The following is a 20,432-nucleotide window of genomic DNA, read 5'->3' on the forward strand; positions in this document are numbered from 1 at the left end:
GTGGTGTGCACCAAACACAGTCCAGAGCTGGGCACCGCACTGACGGCCAAAGACCAGGCTTAACTCACAGTTTGCAGCAGCCGCTGTCAAATTTTCCAAAATCTCTGGACCACAGTTCCTTTATTTGCAAAATGAGGAGGATGGAGTTTATAATTCCTAGGCACTCTGCTTCCCACCCACCCCCCAGCCCCCACCTAACCCGGACACTCACAAACTTGCCAATAAAGGGATTCACTCCAGAAAAGGACACATCCGTAATACTGATTCCAGTCCGGGTACCTGTTTAATCGGAAAAGCTGCACAGGTGATTGATGAGGCAGGTGTGGGGATCACTCCTTCAGCGAAGGAGGGTAAACATGCCTAACCAAACAGGAAGAGCACTTCCCAGCTGTAAAATTCAGAAGTTTATGTGGGAAATTCGGTGGGAAAGGCTAAGTGGGAGAAGATTAAGAGAGGCCTTGAGACCCAAAAGGGTTCTCCACCTTCCTGAAACAAGGAGGCATTGTGCCCCAGAGAGCAAATCGTGCGTGTTTGTAGGTTGATGTGACAGGCCTGGGCACTGACTTGTCCCCACGGAGGCCTTCTCTGCAAGAAAGCCCTAAGTCCCTTTCCTCCTTTCTCCCATCCGCTCACTTGTCTCACTTGTCTCACTGCAGGAGACGCACGTCCTGCTCTCGCCCCCCCCCCCGCCCCCCGGGTTGGGGTGGAGGTGGAGGGGTGCTGCGTTCGGAGGACCCCGGAGCACCTGGCAGGTTAAGGCCCCTCGCTGGACGAAAGCAAGCAGCTCCCTGTGCACCTAAAGGTGCCTTCCCAGGGATCGTGAAGCACCTGGGAAAAGGAGCCCCCTGGCCCTCCGGCGCCGGGTTCAGCCAGTGCCCCCGCCCCTGGGGGTCAGGGCCCCAGGGGGCAGGACTGCTGTGGGCGAGGCTCGGAGGGGCCCTGCCGTCTCCAGGGATGCCTGCCTCCTTACCCTGGTGACCGGGACTGTGTTTCTGGATTGAATTTTAGTCCTTTTTTTTTTTTTTTTTTAAATCACTCCGTGTATCCCATCCCTTATTTGACGTGGCCCTTCGCCCGGGGGTGGGGTCCCCGCGCCCCGGCCCCGAGGAGGGAGGGGGCCCGGGAGGGAAAGTGCGGCCGCGGGGGGGGAGGGGGGAGCCGGGCCGCGCTGACGTCACCGCGCGCGCGATTCGGGCCGGAGCGCTTTAAAACAGCGGCGTGCGAGCGGAGATGCTGCTCCTCGCCGAGCGGGCGGCCCGCCGCAGCAGCGCCCTCGGCCCCCGCGGCGGCGGCAGCGCGCACGGCGGGACCCGCAGCCCGAGCCCCGGCCCCGGCCCCGGCCCCGGCCCCAGCCCGCGCTGAGCGCCCGCGGCCCCGCACCCACGATGCCCGCCGCCCCCGCCGGTGCCCTCCTGGCGCTGCCCGCGCTGCTGCAGCTGGCGGCCGTGGGCGGCTCGCCCGGGCCCCGCGCGCTCCTGCGGGGCTGCCCCGCGCGCTGTCAGTGCGAGCCCGACGGCAGGACGCTGCTCCGGGCCGACTGCTCCGACCGCGGGCTCTCGGAGCTGCCCTCCAACCTCAGCGTCTTCACCTCCTACCTGTGAGTGCGCCGCGCTCGGCCGCGGCGGGGGCGGGGGGCGCACCGGGGAGCAGAGCGCAGACGCTCACCTGGGGGGTCCGGGGGGGCACATCGGGAGGGAGAGGGCAGCCGCGCACCGAGGGGGGCACATCGGGGAGGAGAGGGCAGCCGCGCACCTGGGGGGCCCGGGAGGGCACATCGGGGAGGAAAGGTCAGCCGCGCACCGAGGGGGGGTGCAGATCGGGGATGAGAAGCCAGCCGCTCAGCGAGGGGGGTTGCTGGGGGGGCACATCGAGGATGAGCGGCCAGCTGCACGGGGGGGTGGGAGTGCTGGGGGTGCAGGTCAGGGATGAGAGGCCAGCCGCGCACCGAGGGGGGGGTCACATCGGGGATGAGCGGCCAGACGCACACCTGGGGGAAGACCTGGGGGGGTCGGGGGGTGCAGATCGGGGATGAGCGGCCAGACGCACACCTGGGGGGGCCCAGGGAGGGGCACATCGGGGAGGAGCTGCCGGCCGCACACCTGGGGGGATCCAGGGAGGTGCACATCGGGGAGGAGCTGCCAGCTGCACACCGGGGGACTCCGGGGGGTCCCGGGGGCGCCGGGCGAGTCCGCAGAGGGCGTCTCGGGCACACGCGCGAGGCCGCAGGGCCAGGGTGGCGGGGTCGGCGGCGGGGGGGGGGGCGCAGCCCGAGCGCAGGTTTAGGGCCGCGGAGGCCCCGCTGCAAGTGCAAGCCCGGGAAGCGCCGGGGCGTCGGCGCCGAGATGCGGCTGCAGGCAGGTCGCGGGCCGGTTCGCCTGGAACCCAGCGGGCGGGCGCCCGACGACCCCTGCCTCGACCTCCCCTCCGCGGCCTCCCGCCCCCGCGGGCAGCCGAAGGCGACTGTCCCCGAAGGGGAGCCCCGACTTGCCCAGCCCGGGAGGGACTCACTGTGCATCCCCTGCGCCAGCGCGGGATGGGATCTTTTTTTTCCTCTTCTCTTCTCTTTTCTTCTTTTCTTTCCTTTCTTTTTCTTTTCTTTTCTTTTCTTTTTTTTTTAAATGAAGTGATTAGAGTGTGGCAACCACAGGAGTGTTATCTCCACCTTTGGCTGCCCGCGCCGCCCTTTGAAGTGGCCGCGGCCCGTGTAATCTTTAACCGTCTCCCCCTCCCGGGGAGGAAGGGGCAAGTGGGGCGGGGGAGGGGGGGCGACACCCTCGGGATGAGCCCCAACCCCAACCCGGCCCGAAGGTAACAGGTGTCTGTGCAGCTGCAGGGACCCACACACTGCTCGCCCCCAGCCCCGTGCAGTATCTCCAGGCACCGAGACCAGGGGCAGCGGGTCACGGTGGGTCACGGGGTGGTCACAGGTGGCACGTTCAGGGCCTAATGGGAGCCACCGTCCGGAGCCCCCCCCCCCCAAACCCACGCAATCCCCATCGCGGCTTCTCTGATGTCCCTTGGCAGGAGCCAGTCGGGATGTTTGTGTGAACTCGTTCCTTCCTCTGTTCCGTTGTTTTCTGGAGAAAAGAAACATGAAGAGGCTTGCACAACACCTTCCACTACCTAGCCATTCTCTTTCTACAGAGACAGAATAGGACAGAAAATAAAAATTCTGTTTTTTGTTTTTTGTTTTTTGTTTTTTGTTTTTATTGGCTTTACTACTGCTTTGAAAAGAGGGGACCCTCCTGCGGGATAGTAGCATCAGCAGAGGGCAGTCCCCTTGTCATCTGCCATAAAGCTGTTGTTGGTGCTTTGCTTGACTTGAAAAGCTTCCAGGACTATTTCTTTCCCCACCAGGTTTCTCCAGTGGCACCCATAGCACAGGTAGTGACGTATTTGTTCACTGGTGATGGAGACGGAGACGGAGATGGCCCTTCCCTAGGATTTCACATCTCTTCTCCCTCAACAGCTTGTCTGTGCTGCCCAGTGAAACGCTCATACCCCAGCCTCTGGTTTAAAAATGCAAGACTCGTGGTTTCGAGAATCATGCGGTCTTCTGAATGGTGAATTTTTGAGAGCAGTTTGGCAACTAGATTTACGAGCCCGAAACTACTCTTCTCCACCTCCCTGAAGAAATCAGTTGGATACAAGGGAGGTGTACAATCCCCCCCCCAAACACTTACCTATGTAAGTCGTGCACTTGTCATAAAGCATGTTTGAGAATACAGAAAATACATTTATGAGTCGCGTCGGGATGCTTTTTTCTCCCACTTGCAAGAATGAACATTTGTTAGGCTTCTGTTACTAAAAGTTGGCATCAAATGCGGTTTCAAATTATTTCCCACATACCTCAGATGCACTTAACTGTGTCCTCCGTGTGTCAGGAGATCCTTCTGCCACCGTTCCTTATCTATCTATCACTACAGATAACCTCTTGGCGTTAGGATAGCATTAGGAAGTTAATTGTCATCGTTTTTCTCGTGCTGCTTGATGACAGCCTGTGCTCCAGCCTAAGGAGAAATTGTCTCAGTGCCCTATAAAATATTAATCTTGAAGGCTCTGAAACGTGTCTCAGGGAATGTTAAATACTTGCTCCTCGTGCTAAATCAGTCCTGAAGTGAACAACCAAAGTGCTGTGCTGCATAAAGGGGCGATTCCAGAATTCGGTCTCCACGGAGAGCTACAAAATGTCAGGAACCGTGGGATGCCCTTTCTTCCGGGGTTCAGGGGCTTGGGGTTTTTTTGGGGGGATTTTGTTTTCATGACCAGAGGAACTCTGCAAGCATCAAGGGTAGATGGTGCCCTCTTTTGGTTACACCTAGAATAATCTGACCGTGTCTGCCTTCACATGTGCTCTCCTAACCTAAAAGAGAAGTTTTTATTTACTCATATGCAAATAAATAAAGTATGTGTTATACCGGTTTACTTATTTAAAGAAATAACTTCCCTTTGCTCTTGAAAGAGACCACTAGGCTATAGCCCCATACCGCTGGGGCCCCGGCGTGATTAAGCTTTGGCAAGAACTTCAAAATGCGCAGGGACTGATGTGGGTCAAAAGCCAGACTACTATCTTTTATTGTTTGTAGTAGGTTATCACCATTTATTTGAGTCAAAATATTATCTCTCAATCTTCCTCCCCTCCCCACAAAAGAACAAGCGTTTCATTTTCTTCAAACAGATTGATGATGGCAAATTTGTGTGTACAGATTGCAGCTGTACACATTCGGCCAGTAGATTTGCCATAATCCGATAGCTGGCTGGCTAGTCAGACTCATAGGTAAAGAAAGTTTCCTAAACCTCTTCATAGGAGGCAAGGGCTATTTATGTGCAGTTTCATAAGCTTTGGTCCCCCAGAAAAGCTCAATCTTAAGCCAGTCTAAACATCAATATTAATTCTCTTTTTTCTTTTTTTTTTTTTTAACTGAACTGCATTCCCCAGTAGATCTGTAATTGGGCCACTGAACATGGTGGAAACACTGGAAAATTTCAATCTTCTCTTTCTCTTTCCCTCTCTCTCTTCCAGTCATTTTGGGCTCTGATTTCACAAAACAATAAATAGGCTTAATAAATAGGCTAATAAAGCTCACTCTGCATAAAATACGGAAAAACGCTAAGGTTGAGACATAAAAGCAGGCAATAATTGTTTACAATGTTTAATACATCTCTATCTACCAGTAATGATCTGTCAGAAATAAAGTAGCTCCGGCATATGATCTTATTATAGGGAAATTATTTTAATGCATGAAACGTGGATGTGTTTTGCTAATCCAGTCTTAAAAATAAGTTCCCCTCTGCCACTTAGATGTGTCTTTCATCCAGTTAGTGTGACATCCAGATAGAAAACTAAATCCTTAAGAACTTCCTAATATAGTTCTAGTAGAGAAAATATACTTTTCTTTATTGACCTGGAGCAGCTATTTTATTTGTAAATGCAAACTGAGTTTTTCCCTGCTGTTGCTTAAAGATGTGAACATTTCATCCACAAGCAAATTCATGTCACATGAACCAAAGCAACCGGGAGAATGACTTTTTTTTATTTTTTATTTTTATGTAGCTTGCTTACTTTTCCATATGTAACTTTATAACAAAATTTAATTTTACACATAGTTAGCAAAACTGGTATTAATAAAAACTGATCAAAAACCTCAATTATAACTAATTAAGTATGGCCCTGGTGTCATACATATGTTTTAAGCATTTAAGATGCAGTTTCAAAATTAAAGAATATTTTTAGAATCTTCTTTGAAATGGTTTAATATATTTCTGCTTCCCTTCAAGCAAAGAAAAGTATTTTAAATCAAGGAGAATGTTTGTAGCTTAGAAATGGTTACAAAAGCCTTTAGCTGTTGTAACAGTCTTAAATTTTAGATCAATTGCAAAATTTATACAGTTTGCTCTACAGACTGCTTTCAGAATTCGTTGAAAGTATAATGATGTCAGTGACTTTTCTTCATTTTGAAGAAGTTCTTTCTTTTCCCCCAGGATTCCCAGGGTTGCTTCAGTCGTGTTTTTGTTATGGGGGCAATTACTGAAACTAATCGACTAAATTATTCCGAGTGATTTTTCATTTTAAAGCAGTAGTTCTGATTCAATTTTTCGGCGTGAATTTAAAATAAGTATTTTATTGAATATGATCAACATGTGCACAACAGAGTTTGTGTGATGAGAATGAAGTTTTACATGTAAGAAATACGATCTTCAATAGGATCTTCAATCTTTTTTTTGTACTTATGCGTTTTTTTCAAAGTAAAGGAGCTCTGATAGCAATCACAAATGAATTAGAAGATTGGAATTAAAAAGAACTTTCGTAGTTAAATAAAATGTGTTTTGATAATGGAACTGTTCCCACTTGGATGTGTTTGAAGAATTTCAAAAACACTAAGCTGGTCTATGATTTCTTATAGTTAAATTTTTTATCTGAACGATTTGATTTTTTTTTTAATTTTCAAGGTATCTGTCAAAGGCATAGAACTAGTATCCATGTAAACCTCAAATATATAATTAAAGGCATTGCAGAATATTTGTAGTTCTAAAACTGATACCTAATAACTACCTACCTTAGTAAAGCATTTTAAAATATTTCTTCTATTAAACTCATACGTTTAAGTAATTTTAGCTATAAATTGAAGTATGTCTCCAATTAATCCAAATCATATGCCATAAGATAGAAATGAAAAACAGTAGTGAGCTTTGCACTGAGCATTTTGTGGGGTAAATTTTTGTTCTTGTTCAGTTATTTCTATAAATTTAGAATAATGCTAAATGGTACATTTCCTCATAAACACCCCACAAGTGGATGTTTTTGGTAAATTGAATTCTTCGTGAAAAGGCAAATTCCTTCCTATGAGTTTCAACCTCTTCAATCCTATTGGCAATGTTTTCCTTTATGGAGTCTCATTTTCTAGCAGAAAGACAAATCAGACTGGCATCGGAGCCACGACTGATCTATTACGTACCAAAGAAAACAAGCTGAATATCTGGTCCTGTTGCTATTTTTGATGTATCTTAGCAGAATTTCATGTGTTGAATGTATCCACGAGTTCTAACCTGCTGCAACTCTTTTATTCCCATATCTGTCAGCTTCAATCCACATTTGTACTCACTCATTATAGACGCCAACTTCCACACTCCGTTTCACCCAGGCAACTCATTTTCTACGGTAAAGGGAGATATTTCATGGGCTAGTAGGGGGAGATTTTCATAAAATTTTTCATGATTCAAAATTAATCTTGTTCTCCAGAGGCGGGAAGCAGGCTCGTTCTTGAAATCCCTGGTATTTTCTCCTACCTCTCCCAATTCTTTTTTTTTTTTTTTTTTTTTTTTAAATACATGGAGCAAGCCCAGTGGAAATGCCTTATTTGAAACTGGTAGGGGGAAGTCATTTGATTTCAAGCGATGGGGTGACCTGACCTACCGGTGACACTAAAGGACTGTTAGCAGGGTGTCCGCCTTAGTAGAAGAGCTGTTTAAGGGACCCCCAGCTTCCAGGAAGAAGCTGGACTCCTTCCTCATCCCTTCGTAAATTTATTACCCCTGTGGTCAGTGTTTAAGTCTGGGCTTGGAGAAGCAGAGGTTGGCTTTGAGAGGACACAGAAGAACTGACCATGTCCGTGAAAGCATCTCCCTTAAGGTCAGATGGTGTGACACTCCAGGGTGTGATGATGAGCTCTCCTCCCTTCCCGGCTTATCCTCCCCCCTAGACTGTGGACTTCTCCAGGGAGGAGGAAATTTTCCACTTGGTAGCCCCGCGCCCACACCAGTGCCTGACACTCCCGGGATGTTCCCGAAGCATTGATGGTGTTGAAGGACTGGAGTTGGCTGAGCCAGCTGCTAAAATCCCAGTGGCTAAAAGAGGCCTGTCTGGCCGAGCCCCACTTGAAATACAATTAAATTGTATTCAGCTTAAAGGATGCAACGAGTTGCTGATTTTAACAAACACACCATAATTTACATATCTAAATCACTTTTATTGTAATAAGAGCTGACATTTATATCGTTTCTCCTGAGTACTAGGCATTATGCTAAGTACTTGACTTTTCCGTAGGCCCTGCAGAGGCCCTGTGAGGCAGATACTATCATCATCCCTAACTTGCAGGCCTGTCTGCATATTCCAAGGTATTTACATTGCTCCGTGGGTTTGGGGGCCTCTCTGAAATCATCTTCAGGGCCAGTTTACCAGAAGCATAAGAATACCGGCCTTCTAATTCATAGTCATGCTTCACGGGAATTATAATTGGTGCTGAAATATTTAAGCACTTTTTTTTTTCCCCAGGAACGCAATTTATGAAGGTCTAATACCAAAAATATTTCTTCAACTGGCTGGGAAATGGCAGTTTTTAATTTTTAGTAGAATGAGAATAACATTATATAGCTGACGACCAGTGTTTGCAGTTTAGTAGGTATCTTTCCATAGATACATTTTCCTACTACCACCAAAACAATGTTTCTCATCTCCAAGTCAGAGATAAATTGTGGTAGCTGCCCCAGCATCTTAAGGAGTGATCAGTTGACTAATAACTTCCAAGGCGAGGATAAAACAGATTTTTTTTCCTATGACCAGAGCTGTGTGTCAAATAAAGTAGACAACCTCTTTGGAACTATTTCTCCATTCAGAGAGACATGAACTTTCTTAATAGGCAAATTTTATTTGAATTTGTATTCACCTTTAAAACCGATAAGATGAATTGATGTCATAAAGGCTGCCTTACTGGCATTTGATTCAGAATGGAAATTATTTCAACGTTTTTTCTACTTAGATCTATCTGGAAACTGCATGCTTTAACAGTCAGGCCAGGGACACAGACTTCTGTGTGAACTAGAAATCTGGATAAATCGGAGAAAAGTTCCCTCCTTCGGACAAAGAAAAACTCTTCCTAAACCGTCCATCCTAGTTCATCAGTCTTTCATTTCCCTTGCTGCTGGAAATCTAATGTGTGTTAATCACTCACCGTACTACAAAGTCAACAATATGAAAAACCCCCAACTGGCCAATTAATTATAAACTGTATTCAGTAGAAAGAGCACCCCATCAAGTACGAATTGATGTTTAGGAAATGTCAGCTGCATACGGATTTAATCTCCAAATCCCCCTCGCATGCCCCTCCATTGTAGTTTTGTATTAACATCAACAATTTAAAATTCTTAAAAAATAAAAAATAAAAAAAAAATTTAAATTAAATTCTGCAGCAGTCATTTGCAGGCGTCTCATTTGTGAGGCCTGCACATTTGTATCTGCAGTCGGGTGATCCTGCCTGCCTTTCGGAGGAGCTTGCTTTCGCCTTCTAACAAGGGCTGTGGTTGTCAAGGGGCAGGAGGGCCATCTCTGTCACGCACACACCAACACACACAGCCCCGACGTACCAATCAGAGACCGTGTCCTTTGTCCCAGTCGCACAAATGGAAATGATACATAAGGTTGACATGGCCTGGCGGTGCAGGGCCAAGGCTTTCAAGGGAAGACACTGAGTGGCTGGCTGTCTGGAGGCACCTTCAGTTTAGTTCAGAAGCTGAAATGCAGAAGACAATCGTCCTGGCAAAGGGAGCCCAGCTCCAGCTGAGAACGCGTGCACTGAGCTGACCTCCGTGGTCAGCCTGCCAGCTGAGATTAAGCTTCCCTCAAGTGGTCCCTTGTCAGCCCAGCCTTTTCCCCCAGTGTTGCTCATCTTTCACAACTGGAAGCCAAGTGTTTCAAACTGTTACTCAATTTTGCAGCCAAATTCCTTTATTTCCTCTTTCCTCCTCCTTTTCTCCCTCACACACGCACACACACACACACACACACACACACGCACTGTGATGGCTAACCTTACATCCCTGCCTTCTTTCCAAAGCCTATACTCAGAAAGGAAGCTAAGAATTTTGATGTGTCACTAAAAAAAAAAAAAATAATAAAAAAATTTAAAAAAAAACAGTAAATATTTTTGTGCTTCTTTTTTTTTTTTTTTCTTGAAACCTTGATTAAGGAGAACAAGGGACCTCTACAAAAGATGTCTATTTGCAAAAATAACCTGCCTTTGATCAAAAAAGCCACAGAAGTGTACTTCTCAGGGAAGTAGAAAACCACACATGATCTCAAGTGGAAAAAATATAAAGAATTTGCTGAATTTTTAACCTTAGTACATAACAAAGATATTATTTTAAAGTTGGTTGGTTAATGTGGGCTGTGTTAGAAATTTCATTGTGTTGTGTTTGGGTTTGCCCAATGTTATTTTAATGAGTTTATTGGTTCAACACACAAAACACCACATGGCACTTGAAGCTTTCAGGTTATAAATTTTCTTGTGAGGCGCTTCGTTGGAGTAACTCTGTTACATAATCAGTTGGTCTTTAAATCTATCAGCATAAAATCACTTCTCACTTTTTGTATACATATACGGACGGTGAAGATTATTTGATTATAAAAACCAAGTAAAACTGTCCATGGAAGGAGTCACATTCCTAAGTCATCTACTTTTTTTTTTTTTTTTTTTTGGTATATATATATTGAGACTTCTGTAATAAACATTTATTTCCCAATGTTTGTTGACTGAATCTACAGAATGAGTTTGGAGTCTTCTCGTGAAACCTGAAATAAGAAATCTTCCTTATTTTCCCTTCAAACTTCCTGTCCTGGGAGATCCTTAGCAGACATGCCTGCATGTGGCTGTAGACCTATTCTGTGTCCCTTAAGAGTGTCCATTGCCCAAGAAAGTAAAGCCTGGGGGGGGGAAATGCCAAGAGAGGTGGAAAGACAAGTGAGGACATCTGCTACCCAAGAAACTTGGGGTGGGACTGAGAGACTACAAGACCTCTGCTAGGGTCCCTGACGCACAGGATGCACGTCTGTGTCTCTCCCTGTCCTTGTCCATCCCTCGCTTCCACCTGGCATCAGAGGCCTGGAAGCCTGCACCTTCCTTATCTCAGACACTTTCCCCTAGGGCTTCAAGCTGCGGGATGAAGGGAGGTTTAGAGAGAAGAGTCTCTCTTGGAATTAAAGTATCAACTCTTGATGCACCGAAATCGGGGTCTCTGATTTTAACTCGGGGAAGCCACAGCCCTCTCCCTGCAGAAGGCGGGAGGCCTGCACTCCTGCAGCCCCGCTCGGCAGCTGTTGTTCTCGGAGGCTCAGGGCCACAGAGGAAGTTCCAGATCTTTTTTCATGGACTCTTCAAGCTCGGGTCGCAGAAGGAAATCCTAGTTAAACCGGATTCTCCCAGGGTGTAAGCATATCTCATTTGAAGATCTCAAAAGTTTTAGCAACATGATTAAGTGACAAGAAGTGTGTACCTTCCACCTTACAGCTGCTGGCCGTGCGGCATCAAGTCCGCTCCCCAGGGTCTTGTAATCACAAGAAGTGTTAGGTGGACATAGCCTGGTCCCCAGTGACCAGTAGGTGGTAATTTGAAGCCCCCTTGGCCTTCACGGTAGAAACTCCTCAAAACGTAGCTGATTGCATATTGGGAAAGAAAAGGCTAATTTTGATAGATTGCTGTTAATTATACTACAAGTTCAGAGGGTGAGCCACGTGTAGAGGATGTTCTGCTGTAAGGAACTGAGGATCATCTTCTATGCGCAGGTTACCAGCAGGACCGACCCGTGTACCCAGGGTCACGTTACACTGTGCAAAAATGGAGTTTAATCGTGATTGCGGGAGCATTGCCCCAACTGCCCACATAACGGAATGCAAGTCCCTGAGCTAGGTTGTGGCCGTGTTCTCATGAGTCCCCCGTGCTGTGTCCGCCTGAGGGAGTTAGAACGTGAAGGGCCTGTGAGGTCACCTAATCCAGCACCTTCATTTCACAGCTGATGACATTCCCCAAAACACATGGCTGGCAAAGGAGCAATCGGGCCCCAGCTCTCCTGAAAACCCCGGTTGACTGTCCCTTCTTGTCACTTTTTTATTCCGATGCCAGATAGCCCAGTGAACTCTAAAACTCCCAGTTACTTTTCCAGATGTCGCCAAATCATACCGTTGCTTACACGTGCTACCTACGGAAAATACGTGTGCTTAGCTTTTAACTGCGTCGTCTTTTTTGGGGGCCCATTGTGGGTACAGATAAAGTGTCTCTGTATCACCCAAAAAATCTGCCACATGGAAGGGAACAATCAGATTTAGTCTGAGGAATAAATAAATAATAGTTCCCCAAATTTCTGTTCATAGTGGTTAAACGTGTGTTTAGTGTCATCGGAATTTCCTTTGCGACCTTAACCCGACCACGTTCAGATTGTCTTCGTGTCCCCTGAAGGTGCGCCCCACCTGCTTCGGCACCGAAATCACCTGAGTTCGGGCTCCCTTTGCTGTCTGCACCCGCGTCCCTTCCCAGCACACTCTTGTCTACACCGCAGCTCCGATCATGTCGCTCTTCTATTCAATCCTCCAAACGGTTTTCTGCGGCTTTCACGATGAAGTTTAACTTCTCAGTTTAGCCCACGGAATAGGCCTCTCTTGCCTCGCTCCTGCACACCTGGCCAGGTCCCCCACCTGGGCCCGCCCACTCTCCTCACTGCAGCCTTGTTGGACGCGGCCTGCACTCCTCCGCTGTTCACATGTGTTGGTGTCTGCTTGCAGGGCCTTTCTCTTTTTATTTATTTATTTATTTATTTATTTATTTATTTATGATAGTCACAGAGAGAGAGAGAGGCAGAGACACAGGCAGAGGGAGAAGCAGGCTCCATGCACCGGGAGCCCGACGTGGGATTCGATCCCGAGTCTCCAGGATCGCGCCCTGGGCCAAAGGCAGGCGCCAAACCGCTGTGCCACCCAGGGATCCTTGCGGGGCCTTTCTGTGTCACTTGGCCGACTTCTGGGAGTCTTCCATACTCAGCTCAAACAAACAATACCTCTTCTGGAAGGCCACCTGTGACCCACCGCTCCAGAAACAAGAATCTGGAAGCTCTAGCTTCCCATCCTGCTGAGCCCACCTCCGGGATAGACCTCACCGCACGTGGTCATCCTACCTGTCTGCTTGTCTGAAACACTTGTCTGTTTTCAGTACTAGGCTATGTATAACCCCCCCCTCCCCGAATTATAGATTTTCTTGAACCAAAGGGATTTAGATCAGAACATACAAACCCCATGTATTTTTTTTTTCGGAATCCCTGTGTGTTAATCATGTGTCTCATATTCTGTGTTTTGTGATGTTTTGCTCTCTTATGGACGTGCTGACCCAGGAGAGAGGGCTCCTAACTCTCAGGGCTGCCTAAACCCCCTGGAGATAGAGATGACTCCTCTGCAAGTGTGCCTTTCATATGCAAACCAACCAATCCAAAGCCCAGACCCAGCGCCTTCATTTTTCGGTTTTTACAGGGCTTTTACACTCTAGGTCAATATTTCCTACCCTAATGACCCCAGGGCCAGGTCCCAGACAAGTCTGGACAGCCCCTGGACCCCAGAGCCTGCTGAAATTATTCCAGCTAGCCAGGTCCTCGCCTGCTTCACCTGTCTACTCCTTTACATGGGAACCGCAGTAGAAGTCCATCGTGCCCATGCTTTCCTCGTCTCCTTCTTCCTGACTGACCCTGGTGCTCTGGCCCCGGTGGATCCTGCAAGGCCCCGGGGGCTCCCAGCTCTTGGCAACTGCGAGGAACAAACTGTCTTTTCACCAGCAGTTGTCTCCTGACCTATTGGCCATCTCGTACCTAAACAACATCAAGACCTACATTTTAAGTCACCCTCTGTGCATGCATGCCCATCCTGGGCCATGCTCAAGGGAGAGTCATTTTCTCTGTCCAGGGGGCACTCTCCTGTCCCCTAAACTCAATGGAAAATAGCACTTTCCTGCATCTAAGATACAGGGCACCATTTTTCTGGCTGTCAGACGTGTAGCAGAAAGTGGGGCAAGCTGATATAATCTCTGGTCTCATATTGTGATAGCAGAGGTCCTTCCCTCTGAACTTGGCAGACTGCATTGTTTGTAAACTCCCAAGAGAGACAGGAAAAAACAATTCAGAAAGTGCTTTTATAACACTTTTGCCCTCGATGCCTCATGCGACCCCCATAGCTGGCGGTAAAATAGTCGTAATTCTCCCTACTTTATTTTTGTTATGGATTTTCTTTATTTTTATTATTTTTATTTATTTTATTTATTTTTTATTGGTGCTCAATTTGCCAACATATAGAATAATACCCAGTGCTCATCCCATCAAGTGCTCCCTACTTTAGAAATGAGAACTGCTTTGACAAAGATCGTAGGCCTGTCTGGAGTAACCCAGGCAGGTTGCTCCATGTCTTGGTTTTCTCACGTGTAAAATGGCAATAAGTACATCTACATCGCGGGATTGGGAAACCCATTCGTGTAAAGCACTCTGCGCGGCACCTCATATACAGAGCACCCGTTACCTGTCAGGTGCTATTGCCTTTGCTGGCGATGAGGTTACACTTGTTAAAACACTAAACCCATGCACTTTTTGTTTTTAATTTTTTAAGATTTTATGTATTTAGAGAGAGCATGCACAGAGGGGGCCTCAGAGAGAGAGAGGGAGAGAGAGAATCTCAAGCAGACTGCGCATTGAGTCTGGAGCCTGACACGGGTCTCGATCTCAGGACCCTGAGATCATGACTGGAGCGGAAACCTAGAGTCGGTCGCTTAACCGACCGAGCCCCCCCCGGGTGGCCCTCAACCCATGCTTTTTAAATACAGTGTTGCCTTTTATTGCTCTTGCCCCAAGTAGTTAAATTTATTGCCCTAAAACTGTATAATTTTCCTTAAACAAGAGTTTCTACCTACTGGGTAAAAGAATAGGGGAAGCCAAAAGGGGCAGCTTCACATGAATAGTGCATCACCCAACACCTGTTTTAAGTTTAAAAGGTTCTGTTGTCTTTGATCCTCGGTATCAAATAGATAAAAGATTCTGTGCATTGAATGAAGTCTCATTCACGTGGGTGCCTGGCATTTTGTAGGCGCCGCACAGACCTCCGGGGTGGCTGGTAACTGGGCAGACGCTTTGTCACAGAGTGCGGGCCAGCGGCCTCATGCTAAAAGCCCACTCTTTAGACAGGATTCAGCGAATGGCCTGCAGTCTGTAGTCCTGGGCTGAAACTATTTTTCTCCTCTCATTTTCATTTTACCCCTCCCCATGATTTTTCCTGAGTAGGTAGGAACGAATCGGTGTGGGGATTCCTTGGGCTCTCAGAAGCCCAGTCTCAGCAGTTGACTTGCTGTAGCTGCAGGCGAGAGATGATGGATTGCTGGGGGGGGGCAGAGGAGACACAGGGAATCCGGCCTTTTCTCAGAGCCAGAGAGGCACCCAGGAAAACTATGTCTTCAACACAACAAAAATGAGTTCGATTTTTTAAATACATTAACAGCTGAAAAAAAATAATTCTAAGGAAAAAAAACCCATATAAGGAATATGTCTATCTGAAAATACCTTCAAAGAGTTGAATTTTCATGAGGAATGACGGTAGCTGTCTTTGAAAACAGGCAGTTAGTTCCGTGCAGTTGCGGGAAGGATCTTTGCAGTCAGCGATGCCAACGAGGCTAAAATTATTTCCTGGAGAAGAATAGATACCAATGACTTGACTCTGCGAGGGGGAAGGGATTCCAAGTTAAATACAGAGTCAAAGCACCACTCAGGCTTGTCTCTGAGCAGGGGGACCTTGGAATTAGGCCCAGGGATCCCCAGCAGAGAGGAGAGATGGGTGGGCGGTTATTGGACCAGACAGCCTTTTAATTCTGCTGGATGAGCCCCGGGTCACCATCTCTACAGATTCTCCGCACCCCCCGCCTCTGCAGAAGAGGCAAGCTGCTTCACCCCGCCCGTGACCAATGAAATCCAGAGAGCAGGTCTGAAAGGGACAAGGGAGATCTCCCCCTCTAAGGACACGTTCACATCTTACGACGTGCGAAAGGATGATTCTGGAATTCTCAAGTGCGCACTGAATCACTAAAGTAGGAAGCTGGTTTATTTTACAGCCCTAAAGCCAAAACCAAAGGAAGTTGCGGGCGGATGTCTGTGATGGTTGCCCAGCAGCTCAGATCGGGCAAGAGGGCTCTATCAGCCTGGGTTAGTAAGCAGTGTAGACAATCACCAAGCCAGGCCGAATCCGAGGGCAGCAGAAGGCGAACAATTCCAAACGGAGAGTCAGAAGGATCTCCCTCCAGCAAAGCCCAGTTCTCCCGGCAGAGAGAGGAGGTAAGAGGACAGCAACAGGCCAGAGGAGACTGTGGCAAGGACGGAGAGAATAAAGAAGAGTCCTGAAAGCCTCAAAGGTGAGGTCAACTGCAGGATGGGGAGAAAAGTGAGGTGCGGCCCCAGCAACCGTCTCCGCGGCAGGGTGGGCTCACCCCTGGGTAGATGTCAGTCCCTGGCAGTGTCTACATACCTACTCCGCCTGCTACACACACACACACACACACACACACACACACACGCACACGGGCAAGGCTTTGCATTCACACATGGAAGAAACTAACTCTTTTTGGAAACAACATCCAAATCTCCAAGCACAGGGGTCTACTCCGCCCATAGGATGGTGAGCGCCCCCGCATCGTCCTAGGAGCTGGGGTGCACACCCCACACCCTGGTGTAGCGAGACACACCCGACGTGCACAGGAGCAGGGGCTGGGTCCCAACTCCAGGCCGTGGTCCTCTACTTGTCTGCACCATAGCTGTACCTGGAACCCAATGCTGAGCATCCTGAGGCCTGGATCATGCACCAAACCAACCCAGGCAGCATCTCTGGGGGAGGAAGCTGCACTTCGGAATGATTTTTTACTCCCCCAGGGAAGCTTAATATATGCAGCCCAGTTTGGGGACCCACGGGACTAGGTCTAGCGAGTCACCCCACTCATCAGCCGGGGGCGCATCTCCGGCAGGACACCTACCCTCCCTGCTTCAGTTTGCACATCTGTAAAGAAAGAAAGGTGCAGCCCCTCCAGGGCTGTGGGAATCTGTCAGCCTGACATTTGCCCGAGGGTTCCAGGACAGGTGTGGCCAGGTGCTAGGAGACGGGGGCGGCCACACCCGCAGGCCTCTTGCACCAAATCGGGAGCACTGTTTCCTCTCCTGCCACGAGCATTACTTGGAGCGACTGTATTTGTTTTGCAGCGAGAGGGCCTCGTAGGCAGCCTCGGGAGCCCATTCATTTCATTAACATTAAATCAACAAGCAGACCTTCTTTCCACTGCTCTCCAGCAGGATTAATGGCTTTTGGCCTGATTTGTGCATCTAGCAGCAAAAGCTCTTGCTGAGAAAGCTAGCAGCCTTGACTAATTCCCAGCAGTGCTAACTTCATAAACTTACCATAAGCTTTTAACTTTGACTGAAGATTAAAGGTAATGACTTCACGCTGTCACATCTGAACGTGTGATACTCGAGATGCACAGAAACTCTGTAGAAAGGACACGCTGTCTGATGAACTGACACTGCATAAGGTGTCTGCGCGCACGCGTGCGTGGGTATACATGTGCATGCGTGTGTATGGTTTTTACGCTGATGAAAATCCGCAGTTCTGCGTAGACTAAGATCCTTTTAACACAGAAAAGGATTTATGCCATAAGTGATCTACCCCAGATAGAGTATTGACAGGTGTCTATGTGGTGCAAGCGCGAGAGCCTGCGGTTCGAACTCGGTAAAGGCGCCAACGCAGGAAGGCCCAGCTTTGTGTGAAGCTGTAAGGCGATGGGCTGTTGAATATGAGCCATTTTCTAAGAAGCGAAATGATTCTGCTCTATGTGACCCCCTATAAATAATGATCCCACGTATGACTACGCTTCTATTTTTTTTTTCCTTCTAGACAGTCTTTAAATCCAAAATCCAGAGAAGTCTGCGTGAAGAAGAGAGAGGCAAGGGAAAAATACAATATTTCCAACCCATCTGACAAGACTACATAAAAAGCTTTTGATCAAAGGGCCTTAAGTACACTTTACTGGTGTGACAAACAACATTTTTATCCCTTTATTAGATTTATTTGCTTCTGAAAACTGCAGTGACCAGGGTGCGGGTCTGTGAAAGAAAGCTGGCAGGGTTGTGTTCTTTGATTCCTAATTAACACCTTCAGTCTCAAAAGAGAACCAACAGAAATACCATAAAATGTTGCAGCTGCATTGTGATTCCGCTTGGTTGGTTTGTTAAAAGTCGGCTGGGCATTGGCAGCTGCAATAAAGGGAGAGCTCAATGGCTGTTTTGTATTGTGCCCACTGAAGTGAGAGAAGGCAACCATTTTAGTTTTCAAATGGGCAGCTGCAGAGGGAGGTTTAAATGGAGCTAAATACAAGATTTACTGTTAATTTATAGTAAATAAATAAGGGAAAGGAACCCTAACTTGCAACTTCTTACAGTCACATAGGGACGCTAACAAGAAGTTATTAGGGACGACAATTTTTGCAGCTTTTGAGCAACTCGTTTGGGGAACCTGGCAACCAGGAATGGCACTCATTATTAAAACCCAAATAGCCTTTTTCCAGAGAGCAGAGCAAGCCAGAGCTTTGGAAGTTGCCATTTCCTCTTTGAAAGGTAAAGGTATATCTTTCCTGTCTTGGGTAATGTAACCCCCTCGTCCCACTTCATTGAAACCCTCACATTTATTCAGATCGGAATTAAGTAAGACTCACACATACACACACACACACACACACACACACACACACACACCCTCTTTTTTTTTCTTTTTTTTTTCTTTTTTTCTTTTTTTCTTTTTTTTTTTAAGAGCACAGAGTTGAATTTTGCCCTGGGTAGGGGAATAAAAGAGGCATTTAACTCTGGTCAGATAAATCTTACTCACATTCAAAAATGCAATTAAGGAAATATGTAAATCTAGATGTTTCATCAAATGCTGGCAAAGGGGTTACTGGTTCTTTTCGAACACAATGACTGGACTAAAGAACTTCAGTGTCTGTGTGAGGACCATTGTCCGGGCTGCGGTCCCTGTTGGAAACAGAGTCCAGCCTGGCCGTGGGAAACACCTACGTATTTGACACAGGCCCTCGTCCTGAGAGAAAGGGGGTGGGAGGGAGAGTGTGGCGATTTTACTGTTGCATTCTAATCAGCCGTGATCTGCCTAATTTGCTTTGATTGGAAGATAAACTAATTTTTCTATGGGCTGGATCAAAGTAAGCAGCTCAGCCAAAGCTTTCGTGTTATTTCAAAAGGGCCAAAGTAAAGAGGATCAGAAATCGTACTGGTGGGAGCTAAATACATCTTTTCGGCCCATCTGGGAGCATTGTTGGTTCAAAACAGGACAGTGACACAGAAATGGGACCCTGGCACAGGGTAGCCCCGTGGGCTGTGCCACCGTTGTAAGCGCCGGAGCCTGCAAGGCTGTGTGGCCGAGCAGAATGACCAAGGGCTGGCTGGTGATTGGCGTCCGTGGTACGGAGCCTGCTCTTCCCTGGGGACCCCTTCATCTGGGTGCATGAAGGCCCAGTTCTTGCCTCGCCCTGGACACCTGGCTGGTGTTGCCAGCGACTCAGCCTTGACGTGGTCACATAGGAGCTGGGGTGCCTAGATGCGTCCGCTGGCACCCCGAGCGGCTGCTCACAGACGCAGCTGGCTTGAGGCTCCACAACCCTGGACATACTCGGCCGGGAGCTGAGATCAAACTGCAAAAGCTCATCAGGAACCCGACGCTCCAGATGCTTCTATTTCACAGCCTGGCCCCCTGGGGTTTGTGCCCGTTACCAGCTTCGGGAATGCCGCGTCCTCGCCTCTTGCTTTTTTTTTTTTTTTTTTTTTTTTTGCCAAGCACCCAAACACATTTAGTTATCAGATGAGAAAGAAAGATTTGGGGAATATGGGATTCTGTGTCTTACCACCCCCCCCAAAATAAATAAATAAATGTGCTATTTAATGTCACTTTATTTTTTTCTTGTTGATATGACCTTTGCTGTACTCCCTTTGCCAGGCTGTTGTACTTGATACAGTATCTGTGACCCTCCCGTAGGCGTCATTGCTTTTTGGGCTGCTAATCTCCTTTGCTAGGGCTTCTTAGACACCAAAGAGTACAGTTCATGTCGCCCTCAATGTGTCTTAGAGAATAAGCGGATCTTTTCACGGGATCTCTCCGTGAGGTTGGAGCTCAGCAGCCTTCAAGGTTATGTAGAAGCTGTTGTTGACAGAATGATTGCAAAGGAAACTGGGAACTAGAACCACCCTTCCAGCCTGCCTTTAAAATTCCTTGAGACAATCTGGCGGACTTTTGCTCATGGTCTTCTCCTCCTTTCAGAAAGCTGCAGTCGACATTTTAACTCGTTTATCGTTGTTTTAAAAGTTCTTTAAAAAAGAAAAAGTTCTTGGCCATAAAAAAATTAAATACATACATACATACATACACACAAATAAATAAATGCATATAAATGAATAAATAAATAAATAAATAAATAAATAAATAAATAAATAAGTTATTGGCCATAAGTGCTTAAAAATACCAAGAAGTCTATTTCACTTTCTTGTGGACTGTTGAAAGGTCTAGAAAAGATGGCAAGTCTCGGGAATAAGAACTTAGTCTACGGCTG

General features: G+C 47.5%; 1 protein-coding gene across 1 annotated transcript in view; it reads left to right on the plus strand.

Annotated features, from left to right (window-relative positions):
* The first annotated feature begins 1,385 nt into the window (after positions 1–1,385).
* Positions 1,386–20,432, plus strand: part of LGR5 (leucine rich repeat containing G protein-coupled receptor 5) — a 128,049-nt gene continuing 109,002 nt past the window's right edge. The window contains exon 1 of the mRNA XM_077913842.1: positions 1,386–1,597. Coding sequence (XP_077769968.1) covers positions 1,386–1,597 — 212 coding nt within the window. The remainder of the gene's footprint in view (positions 1,598–20,432) is intronic.

The sequence above is a fragment of the Canis aureus genome, chromosome 11 (assembly GCF_053574225.1).
Source record: "Canis aureus isolate CA01 chromosome 11, VMU_Caureus_v.1.0, whole genome shotgun sequence".
NCBI lineage: Eukaryota > Metazoa > Chordata > Mammalia > Carnivora > Canidae > Canis > Canis aureus.